We start from the raw sequence: 12,014 nt of genomic DNA on the forward strand, positions 1-12,014 counted from the left end.
TGTGCAAACATCACAGGGAAGGCTGCAGGATTTATGGCATTTCTGGGTTTGGAGAGCTCTTTGGGAACTTTTAACCCTGATAAATTTATGGTGGTGTAAATCTGCTGAAGGGGGGCAGAGGATGGGCTGGAGAAGCACTTTGGGGATCGGTTTGTGTCATCCAAACAACAGGGAGTGAAAAAGATGGATTTTTTGGGGAAATCCATTCACTGGAAGCTTGTCCCCAGTGATGTCTGGCCGTGGGGTGCCTACCTGCACGTTCTGGCAGATGATGGTGAGTGGCCCAGCGTCCCCTGGCCCTTGCTCCTCCTGCTGCCTTCTCTCCAGAGCTCCGTCAGCAAAGGCTTGAAGGGATGGGGAAAATGGGGTGTTCAGGATGGAGTAGGACCTGCCAAAAACGCAAAAATATTGTCTTTGGGTGTTGCCTCAACTTTGCCTGCTTTTCATTGTTTGCACTTTATTCTCACTCAGCTTCAAGAAAACGATGTGTATTTTTAGAATTTATCTATTTTGTTCACATATTTCTCCTCTGGGAGGAGAAAGATGATGGATGGTGACGTGCACCAACGAGGTCGAAGAGGTGGCAGCCTGTGTAGCCAATCTTTGGTCCTCTTATCAAAGTGTGTAGAAGATGAAATCAAAGAAATAAAGACAGAACTTTCCTGCTAACCTTTCTGCTGCCTGCTTTGTTCTTTCGTGTCCCGAACAGCGACATTTAGGAATGGTTTTTGTGCTCAGGCTGCTCTCAGGGTGTTTCTGTAGCCTTCAGGAGCCGGTGGTAATTAGTGTTGTGATGTTATTTCATCGTTATTTGGGTTTTAGTGCTGCGCTGAGAGCGCCTTGCCAGGTGAGGAGACAAATCCCACCTCCACGGGCTGTTTCCTGAGCAACAATCTACAGAACAATTCCCGACCTTTGGCAGTCTGGGAGGCTCTCTCTGCCCCGGAATATTCTCATGGAAAATGCCAGGCCCTTCCTGATGCTCACCAACATCACCTGGGGACCAGCCCACATCACTGACCATGGACTTGTGGTCCCAAATTTGGGAATTAACAACTCCAGGGAGTTTTCACTCACCTTTGTAGCACAAACTGTGGCTCCAGCAGAAAACTGGGGCCTCTCCCTGGGCAGTTTTCAGAGTTCCTGTGCCCAAAACAGCTTCTACCTCTGGCACACTCAGCCCTGTTGTTCCTGCATCTTTCAGTGCTGCCCATTCCCCTTCCCATCCGCTTGGGAATTTATTCCCCCCAGTGCTCCCAGTTAAGTGCAGCCAAAGGGATTGAACAGTCCCCTCTGTCCCTGGAGGGATTTGCTGAGGATGGTCCCTCTGAATAAAACTCTTATTCCCTGATATTCAAGGACTTTGACCAAAACCCTGGGGACTAAACTTGTCCCTAAATTGTGACAGGCAATTGCAGAAGCTGCCTCAGCCCTCTGCTGACTCAGTTACCTCTGCTAAGTCATTAAAAAAAAAAAAAAAAAGGCCATTATCAGGTAATGGATGTGGTCATTTACTTTGACAGAAAGAGTTGGCAGAGCTGGCACTTTTCAGTGCCTGAAATACGTCAGGAGCTGCTTCCTGAGAGCAGCCAGTCAGGATAAAATCTCCGAGGGGTTTCACAGCTGTTAAAATAACCCCAAGTGACTCCGCCAGCGGGACAAAAATAGGTCACCTGCGTGATGAATATCATTTAAAGGAGGAAAAAACTCACTCTGATGGTGGTCCTGATCTATTCTCTGGTGGATTTGGGGTGCAACGATGACACTGAGTTAGTGGACTATTCCTGAGCTCCCAACAAGGGCTGGTCCTGCCCTGAGGGATTGTTCCCCTCATGCAGGTGGAGCACTGGAGTCAGCACAGATCCAGAATTTGGATTTCTCCACGTGAACAGAACCTCAGTGTAAACAGAATCTCGGTTCTTACTCAGGACCCATCTCCATTTCTCCACAAAGTGAATTTCTTCCAGCTGTCAGCCCTTCCTCCCATTTATCCCTTATTTTTATTCTCTTTCCTGCCTTGCCCATATGACATTTTTTAAGGACACTGGTCTGGAGGATACCAAGGATTTTTTGGTTACCCCACTTCCCTTTGCCCCAGGGAGCTGCCACACAATTTCTGAGCCTTTCTTTGTCTCTAAACCTTTTAACAAAGGCCACAAACGCTTCACAACATCTATTTATAGATGGCAGGATTCGCTGGGAATGAAGATGAGGCAGAGGCAAACTCTCAGTGTGCCTGGAGAAGAGCCACCAGCCTGTCTCCAGTGCTGCTGGAAAACACAAACTGCTGAGGCTGTTCCAGCTTAGTCATCCCCTAAGGACAGGTCACGGTTTGGAAGCTTTTTCCCCAAAATCCTGGTTCCATCTCCTATCTTCTGGATGCTCCCCTGCTCTGGGGCAGGGATAAATGAGGGGTTAAATGAGTGATTGTAGGACCAACATTCTGTTTAATGAATCCCCACCAAAATCAAGGGGCACATTCTTATTAAAAAAGGTGAATTCTCACTGAAGCCAACAGCAGGCTCTTAACAATCTTGCTAAATATTCAAAGAAATGTTGCTGATCCCAAGTATTTTTCAGCAGGGAATTATGCACGGAAGATGTTTCTTCCCAAATTAACACTCAGATTTACACCCCCCTGATCCCAGAGGTGCCTGCACAGCAGAGCCTCCAGCAGCCATCTGCTCCAGCTCCACCACCACCAGCAAAAAATCCTGGGAGTCAGAAAAAGCTGCCGCAACATCTTGGCTAAAAAAAATAATATAAATAATCACCTTGTCCTCTAACCCCACGCTAAGGGAGAGCATCTGCTGCTCCTTGGCTGAGGAGATGAGGCTCTGTGTGCCAGCTCCTTCCCCTCAGTGCCCTTCTCAGCATTCCCTCCTCACTCCCCTGGGGAAATCCCAGCTGCTGAGCCCCTCTTTGCAGCTCTGGAAAGGGGAGGGAGCTGTTGCAGTGCACCCCCAAACACTTCAGCAGGTGTTTCTGTATTAGGAAAAGAGTGGAAGTTTCACCCTTGAAGTTTTAAGGAAGAAAAAACCAGAAACTTCCACGCTTCTCTCACCGTAATTGTCCCAGTGCCAGGACAAAGGCACCAGCTGGATGCTTTGAACAAGAGGACACAGTCTCAGGCTGTGCCAAGGGAAATTGAGGTTGGATATGAGGAAAAGGGTTTTTACAGAAAGGGTCATAAATACTGGAATGGTCTGCCCGGGGAGTGGTGGAGTCACATCCCTGGATGTGTTTAAGGACACACTGGATGTGGCTCTCAGGGTTTAGTTGAGGTGTCAGGGCTGGGCTGGACTCGATGATCCTGGAGGTCTCTTCCACCCTGGGGATTCTGATTCTGATCCTTTAGCTGTTCCTCAGGGAGTGTAGCTGTTTTCTATTGGGCAGCAAGGCAAAAATCCCTCCTCGATTGTTGAATACTTAAGAGAGAGTACAGAGTTTCTTGGGACTTTTTAGGATGTTTCAGCAGGTGTAAGGGCGCTCCCTGCACTGTTCACAGCTTTTATTCTTTCGTTCTGCACAGTTTGTTATTTTCACTTTAATTAAAACCTGTTTGCTTTTCCCAAACACACCCAATCAAGCCGTCTTGCTAATTATTCTTAAGCCATTTCTGGGAGGCTGCTGGTCAGCTCTCAGAGTCTGAAACACCTTTTTGTGGCTAAACCCACTGTGGCCTCACACAGAACAGTGGCAGGGAGCAGCGTGACCTACCCATGGAACACCCAGGTGCCACATTCATCCGCCTTGGTGATGTAGTTTTCGGGCAGCAGCCCCGAGCAGCCAGTGGCCAGGGAAATGCCATAAATCCAGCCCTCACTCGTGCTGGTTTGCTCCACTGGGGACATGAAAATGAAATCCCCAGGCACCAGCTCCAGCTCGTCGTCGTTCTGGGGGGTGTAGGGGTAGATCACCTGCAGAGTCTGGGGGAGGAAATAAAAAGCACAGGAGGGTTATCAATGGCAGGGCAACTTCAGGAGAGTGGAAAATATGTTTTTGGGATGAAACTTGGGAAATATTAATGGTAAGAAGGCTTTCAGAAAGCTGTGAAAGCAGGTCACAGAAACAGAAAGAGCAGAACAACTTGGAATTAGCTGCAGTTGCAAAGTGTGAAAGTAGGAAAAGATACAGTAAGTGATAAGACAAGAAGACACAGTAAGATAAGTTATGATACAGTAAGTGAGGACTTGAAACAATAGTTTTGAGTTTTTAGGCTTAAGACTGCAGAAAAATATGCTTAGCAAGATGGCAGAAGACCTTAACTTTAAAAATGGAATTTTGTGTATGGTTAACAGAAAGCATACCACCAAGGATTGTTTGAAGTGGGTGTAGCTTTTAGCGGTTGGCTAGAGCAGTTGTCTGTAAGGTTTAGAAATGTGCTGTGCTGGAGCCCTGGGCACTGAGAATTCCAGGTTTTCTGTGCTCACTGACCCCCAGGCAAACACTGCAGTGACCTGAGGCCGAGGAAAAGGCTCCCAAAATTGAGTGACAGCCCTGGGATTGTGGGTGTGGGGTTTGGATAGGAGTGTGTGATATCACAGGGGGCAAAACTGAGAGTTTCAGGGTTTAGAATACAGTAATATAGATATAAAGCAAGATGGAGGATTTAGGGCAGAGGCTGAGTCCTTCTTTTTCACCTTCTCCATGGTCTGGGTGGGGTTTTGTAACTGGGTAGAAAAATCCACATTGTGGGCCAGGGGTGGTTGGTTATTGGGTTAAAAGTAAAAATAATTTAGGTATCATTTCACAGTTGGACAATTCATGCTTAAAGTACCATGGAAAGAGTTAGAGCCAGAGCCATTTTTACTTTGTCAGCCGGAACTCACAACTTGTGAGACTGTAACATAGATAAGAATTAATAAACATCTGAGTCTGACCATAAATCCCAGCTCTAACAACAGAAGAAAAGAAGATAACAACCCCACAGTTTTGACTGTAAAACTTTTAAAATGCCATGTAACAAGGAGATCTTTGGCTGCTGCTGGCAGATGTGAGCTGTTGCCATCTTTCAGTTGTCTCAAACCCTGTTGTGAGGCTGATGTGGCAATAAAGGCTCGAGGAACGTCTCACAGTGGCCCTGTCCCGTTGGTGCACAAACCTCCCACACAGAAACCAGCCCCAGAACTTTCACCTCCTGCCTGACAAGGTGAATACTCACAACCTCCAGCACAGAAAAAACGCTCCAGAGCTTTTAGTTCGTGGTGGCCAAAGTGAATGCCCACAACCTTTGTGGGTCTGATATTTCTGTGTCTGAGAGATTTCAGCCTGCTGGCAGCTGCTGACTTTTTCCCAAGGAAAAATTTCTCAAGAAAGCTTCTTCTCAAACCAACCCTGGCCAACAACTCTCCTCTCTCCAAACAATCTTTCTCCAGGTGGGGTTTTGCTGTTTCTCTGGTTTAACCAAAGGCATTAGAGAGGTGTCGTTCCTATTCACCAACCATGGTCAGTCTGTGTGGGAACACCTTATAAAAGGCAGTAAGAATTAGACAATAAAGCCTTTTTTTCTGTGCTCTTTCCCTGCTGGAATATTTGGAGTCTCTCATCTTTCTTTTGTGTCCTATGACACAACCTCCAACACAGAAACAAGCCCCAGAACTTTTCCCTCCTGGCTGACAAAGTGAACGCCCAAGAACTTCCAACACAAAAACCATCTCCAGAACTTTATCTCACGGATGACCAAGTGAATGCCCTCTACCTCCAGCACAAAACCAAGCCCCAGAGCTTTACCTCGTGGTTGACGAAGCGAATGTCGCGGGAGAAGATCGCGGCCACCCAGTCACAGCCCAGCTTGACGTCGATGCTCTGGGCCAGCTTCTCCAGCGTGGGCAGGTGGCTGCTCTGGAAGTGATAGGCCAGGGTCACGTGGAGCTGCTTCTTGTGGGGCTCCACGTGGACATCTGCAATGGGGAGAGGAGGGTTAAAAACCCCGTCCTGCCAGGCTGGAGACTGTGGCCTCTAACGGGAGCTGGGATTGCAAAGAAGCTCAAGCAGAGCTCATCATCATCATCATCATCTAACTGGAGTCCTGCTGGCAATGCTGTGAGTGTGAAGTCTCTAATATTGCACCCTAGAACAATGCTCAGAGATGTTTTGGGATGTTTTTGGGGTCTGATTCATCCCTGAGTCACAGCAGGACATCAGACAAGGCATCTTTGCAAACTGCCAGACAATGGGTAGTGTGACGATCATTACTGCGGCTCTGGACACGCAGGATCTCCTGCCAACAACAAAAAAAGGCATTTTTCCAGGTAGGAAAATCCAGCAGGTTCTCATGAGCAGCTGAGGTTAAAATAAGCAGGTTAAAAAGCATGATTTTTACTCTCCCTCCATTGTTCTCTCTGCTGCACTAAATTACAAATCCATGGAATTTGCAGGTTTGTGCAAGTTGATTAAATCTTTTCCCTGGACAATAGCTGGATTTTCAGTTTAGCCACTGAGGGTGAGCTATAATCAAACTGTGGAAACATAATAATGACTCAAAATGATCATGCAGGGAAAAAAAAAAAAGAAAAAAAAAAAAAGAATCTCCATCAGGAGATGATTCTAGGTGACAATATGTGAAGTACTGGGGCTCTTCCAGTAGATGTGGAAATCACAGGACACATTGTTTGTTTGTAATTTATTCTTGCTTATTCAACCAAAAACTGCAATTAGATTTGACTGATTATTCAGTCACAATTGCAGCTATTCAGAGACTCGGCTCCAAATGCCAGCCAGGGGTAGCTCTGCAAGCTCATCCATCTTTTTGTTGTTGTTGTTTTTCATCAGCAATAAAAAATATGTTCAAGATCTCTGAAAAAAAATAAACACCCCAGAGACTTCAATGTGATAACCTGACCAAGTTGTGGCTGCAATGCAGCTATTGCCTTCCCCTAAAAAAACCCCAATTTGGCCTGAATTGGAGCAGTCTCAGGGGCAAAAGGTTGTTGGAAGCCACCAATGATTCTTTATTCTGGGTCAGTGGGGGGGTTTTTTGGATTAAAAACTGATAAGAGACTGAACAAGCTGAGTTATCCACAGCAAAACTTTCTAAATTTACCATCTCACTTGGAACTTATTTCGTATTATTCATTCTTTATGCTTGTAAGCACTTTGTTCATCAAATAAATTGTTTTTTTTTTTTCCAAATTTCTCTGAAGAGGTTTTTCTCCCTGACCAGTTAAAAGAAAATTTACTTCCCAGAAGGATCCTGTTCGAAAGATTTCTCCCAAATTTACCCTAAACCAAGGCACAGTGCTCCCAGGGCGTTGTGAATTCCCAGTTTGGAGGGGACTGGAGGACACCCAGCGAGCTTGTTTGCAGAGGATGAGTTCTTCTAAAAATGGGCTCATATGAGCAATCCAGTTTATCTGAAAGAATAAACCTGTAGCACTTTCAAGGGCAGGAAAAGTTACACACGAGGAAGAACAAAAGATGGAGAAGTCACAAAATACAGCTCACAACTCCAGGATGTGAGAAACTGGGCAAGAACCAGAAAAAAGAACTGAAGAACTGTATAATCTGCTGGGTTTGCCACAACCAACAGAAGAATTAATGTGTGCTTTTAAGAAGCAGCCAGTTAAGGCTAAAAACCATATAAAAGAAACTATAATTTTGCAATAAATGGCTCACTTTGATCATGTTGATCATGGAGTGATGGCCCACTCCTGATCTTCTGCAGGAGAGGATCATGGACACAGCCCTTCGAGCACTGAGGATGGAAAATGCGCTCGGGGTCTTCTCTCAGAGCCCTTTTCACACCTCACAAGTGCAGTGACAAAATAACCAGGGCCCTGCAATGGCCGGGGAAAGTTCTGTGGTGGTGGCTGGAGGAGGTGAGCGGGGCAGGAAACGCTGAGCCTCGCTCAGAGCAGCTCTCTGAAAGGTCAAGGAACCACCAAACGTCAGCTTCTCCTCCAGAAACAGCACTGACAGCTCAGGGGGAGACATCTCCCAGCTGAAAGGCCAAAGCACCTCATGTTTCACTTAAAAAATCAGGGATTTGCTTTTGAGCTTCACTTCTTGGTGGCATCAGGGCTTTGGGGTTCTGAAAAGGTTCAGACTGTGAGCTTTGGCAGCTGCTTTGCTCCTTCATGGCTTTGGATTTTCTGACAATTCCCAGGCTGGGCTCCTTCAAGACACCAAAATTTGTTTTTTCTGACAATGTCCAGGCTGAGCTCTCATGGCATCAGAGCTTTGGTTTTTTGGACAATGCCCAAGCAGGGCTCCTTCATGACATCCAAACTGGATTTTCTGACATTGCCTTAACCGGGCTCTTTCATGACACCAAAATTTGGTTTTTTCCTGACAATTCTCAGGCTGGGCTCCTTCATGCCACCCAAGTTTTTGTTTTGTATTGATGCCCAAGCTGGGCTCCCATGACATCAGAGCTTTCATTCTTCTGACAGTGCCCACCCAGGAGCTGCTGGCCGCTGCCAGAGCTTTTTTCACTCACCTGCTTTGGAAGCCGCCTCTGCAGCAAAGTCTGCTGCAAACTTCTTGAGCACCTCAGCACTGTCCTCCTTGACGAAGAGGCCGATGAAGTTGGAGGAGGTGTAGAGCTCCAGGGGCAGTGGGGCAGGGAATTTGCATTTCCAGCGCATCACCGTGGCCTGCAGAGCCTCCGTGAGAGCGTCCACCTTGCTGTCCTCACACTGCCAGGGAAACAGGACAGGCAGGCTCAGGGAAGGAGAGGATGTGGGTGGGTGTCAGTGGTCTACCCTTCCCCTCATGCAGTGAGAAAAAGCTCAGGGGCACGGGAAAAAAAAAATTGAAAAAACCCAAAATCTATGTTTAGAAATCCTGGGCCCCTCCCGTGTCCTCAAAGCAGGATCAGTATCCCCAAGTAACCTTCCCAACCTCCCCCGCCCATTCTCACGCTAAGGATCGCTGGAGAGGATGAGAATCCTGTCTTCTGCCGCTGCTCTTCCCTGGAAACAGCAGCTTTAAAAACCAACCACCTCCTCCAGAAGCCCTGGCATCACCACCAGGGCAAAATCCCCTCCTAAACCAGGGTGAAGTCTCCAGGCCAAGGAACGGCTGGAGGACACAGGAGCTGTGCTTTACCATGAAGAACTGGCAGAGGGTGATGTGTGGGAAGATGTTGTGAGCTTTGTTCTTGCCACAGATCTGCTTGGACTGCTGCCAGAACTCGGAGAGCTTCTGTGCCAGGGGCCCTGTGGGGCGCAGGTACAGCACGTACTCCCGGGGCAGGGTGTCGTCCAGGAACGGGTCACCCACGTGGGAGAAGAGCCTGGCACAAACAGATGGTGAATTGGCAGATAACAACAGAGTTTTATATTTTTTTTCCCCCCAATAAAAGCAGTTTTCCCCGTGCTGGCTCCCATTCATTGTCCCTTTACGGAGAAAAGCAGCTCTGGGGGTCGGGCTTGCAGCTCATTAGCAGTGCCCAGTAATACAGAAAATTGGGGGTTGAAGATCTAACCCACTGCTTCTGCCTTTCGGAGTGCAGAACACAGGGAGGAGAGCACCAGGAACGGCCCCACGCCTCTGAGAAGGCAGCTCCCAGCTTTTCTCTCACTTCTGCTGCAGATCACAAACCCTCTCAGACCAGGCTCATTTCTGGATTGCTTCTTTCCAGCGCCTCACTAATTCTACGGGTGCTTTTCAGACAACACCCCTGTTGTTTAAACATTCCACATTCTGAAGGCTGAAACCCTAAATTCACCATTTCTTCTACTAAACTCTCCGCGTTCTAAAGGCTGAAACCCTAAATTCACCATTTTTTTCTACTTCTGAACATTTATTACTTCATACCAACCAGTCGCATGCTGCTTGAACACTCCTTCCACCTGTCGAGGCCAGCGCTTTTTGCCTGCAGAGAGAGCAAAAGAAAAAGAGAATTTCAATGCTGCTGGGTCCCACTGCTGTGTGTTTGGACACTTTGGGATGCCCTTTCCAATTCTCCAAGCGCTGGGGTTATTTTTTTTTTTTTTTTTTTTGGAATGTGGCACCTGTCAAGTCCCCATGAACTGTTTGAAGGGCAAAGTCAGACAGCCAGCACAAAAGATGAAATATGGACCTCTGGCTTTTCCCACTTTCCCCAATTTCTCTGGACAGAGGAACACCAGCATTTCAAGGGAATTTCAGCATCAAACGCCAGAGAGTTGGCTCTGAAAGTGCAGGAGTCGCATTGAGGAGAAGAAAAATTCAGCTGCCACGAGAGGGCACAAACCAGAGATTTTCCAGCTTATAAAAGTTTCCCTTTAGTCCTTGCTGTACTCAAAGAGCTTTTTTGCTTCTTTCCCTTCAGGATGGCTCTAAATCCCTTTTCACCCCAGCTGGGAGCCCCCAGCTCTCCCGTTCAGCGAGTTTTCCAGAGCAGACCAGCACAAAAACCAGCTTTAAACACGGAATTGTGTTTTCCAAAGGCTCCGCACCAGCACGGGAAGGCAGCTGTGGATCAGCTCAGCTCTGTGACACCAGGGACAGCCAAAGGGAGGGATTCACCCAAAACCCAAATGGAGCAAGAATTATGAATGGAGAAGGCAGAAAAAGTCAGAGATTTTAGGGTTATGGGGCAGAGACCGGTGCTCAGTTGGGGAAGGTGCAAAATTCCCCACGAATTGGGGATTTCACCCATGAACTGGGAATTTCATCCATGAATTGGAAATTTCAGACCTTCCTACTTCAGGAAAAATTAGCAGATGCAGGGTCCAGCCGGTGGGACCCTCCAGGATGGGTGACAGTGCTCGTGTCACCCCTTCTGCCTGCAGTGATGGCTTTCAAAAGGCCCTGACAACCACAGAGGATACTCCTGCACGTTCCTCCCCAGCCCTCAGCCATGTGCTGTTGACTCAGCTGTGCCTCAGCTCTGCCCCTTGCCTTCCCCACCCCTTTGAACACACACATTTTTTGTTCCCTTTGCAGGGCAAGAGGAAGGCAGAGAGATAATGCTGAAAAAATAAAATAAAATAAAAGGGCTGTGTTGCAAATGATGCAAACATTTCCTCCCCAAGTGGTTTTGCTGCCCTGATCTGGCAGAATTCCCCGGGGATCAGCAGAGGGCTGGCCCCAGCACCTGCCCTAGGGGAGGATGGATTTGGGGTGGTGAACAAACACCCTGGGGTTGGTGTTTCTGCCTTGCTGACCTCGCTCTCTGCTCTGGAAAATGTTCTATGCAAAGCAGCCACTGCTTTGGTTTGGAAAGCAGCTCAGGCAAAGGAGCTGAAAGATAAGGGGGACTTCTGTAAAAGATACGGGGTTCTCTCTAAAAGATAAGGGAGACTTCTACAAAAGATAAGGGGGACTTCTCTAAAAGCCAAGGAGTTCTCTCTAAAAGAGGGATCTTTAAAAGCCAAGGAGTTCTCTCTAAAAGATAAGAGTTCTCTCTAAAAGATAAGAGGGATCTCTAAAGGACAAGGGGTTCTCTTTAAACGATAAGGGGATCTCTCTAAAAGTTAAGGGGGATCTTTATAAAAAATAAAGGGGGATCTTTATAAAAAATAAGGGGGATCTTTATAAAAAATAAGGGGCGTCTCTCTAAAGGATAAGGAGGATCACTAAAAGACAAGGGGATGTATAAAAGATAAGGGGTTCTCTCTGAAGGAGAAGGGGGACCTCCCTGGCAGCAATTCCTGGGCATTTTTCCTGCCCTGCTCCCATCACTTGTTGTGCTGCCCTTGCTCAGTTCACTGCTCCTCCTGCCAGGGTTGTTTCTGCTCCCTCAAACACACCCACAGAGACGTGACTCTGCAAAAGCCTCCTCTGAGACCCGTGAGTGGAAAGGGCTCTCCCAGCACAGCTCTGGCTCTGAAAGGAGCAGTTTCTCTGGGATTTCCTCTGCCCAGGCTCCAGCACAGGTCTCCGGAGGAGCTGTGCATCACTCAGCTTCCATCACCCACCCTCAGGGACTCCTTTCCTTCATCACCTGACGATTCCTCAGAACAAATCACACCGAGAAGCTGCGCTGGAATGAGCTGCAGCTCCTGCAGTGTTTGGGGACCCCCGAGGGCAGCAGAGAACACGAGGCTGGAGCCCCACATTTGCTCAGGTGTGATTTCCAGAGC

The 12,014-nt window shown here is 47.6% G+C and overlaps 2 protein-coding genes across 3 annotated transcripts in view; one reads left to right on the forward strand and one right to left on the reverse strand.

Moving 5' to 3' along the window:
• Positions 1-12,014, forward strand: part of HSPA8 (heat shock protein family A (Hsp70) member 8) — a 193,448-nt gene that overhangs the window by 69,873 nt on the left and 111,561 nt on the right. The gene's annotated exons all lie outside the window — the stretch shown is intronic.
• The window catches only part of UBASH3B (ubiquitin associated and SH3 domain containing B), a 68,695-nt gene that overhangs the window by 9,923 nt on the left and 46,758 nt on the right, over positions 1-12,014 (reverse strand). Inside the window, exons 2-7 of one of the 2 annotated variants that reach the window (XM_066334933.1) lie at positions 9,767-9,820; positions 9,052-9,238; positions 8,441-8,639; positions 5,734-5,903; positions 3,721-3,929; positions 253-388 (exon numbers count right to left, since the gene is read on the reverse strand). In XM_066334933.1, the coding sequence (XP_066191030.1) occupies positions 253-388; positions 3,721-3,929; positions 5,734-5,903; positions 8,441-8,639; positions 9,052-9,238; positions 9,767-9,820 (955 nt within the window). Of the gene's footprint in view, positions 1-252; positions 389-3,720; positions 3,930-5,733; positions 5,904-8,440; positions 8,640-9,051; positions 9,239-9,762; positions 9,821-12,014 lie in introns of both variants that reach the window. The other variant, XM_066334934.1, reaches the window with a different exon arrangement.

This window comes from Sylvia atricapilla, chromosome 23, assembly GCF_009819655.1.
Source record: "Sylvia atricapilla isolate bSylAtr1 chromosome 23, bSylAtr1.pri, whole genome shotgun sequence".
Taxonomy (NCBI): domain Eukaryota; kingdom Metazoa; phylum Chordata; class Aves; order Passeriformes; family Sylviidae; genus Sylvia; species Sylvia atricapilla.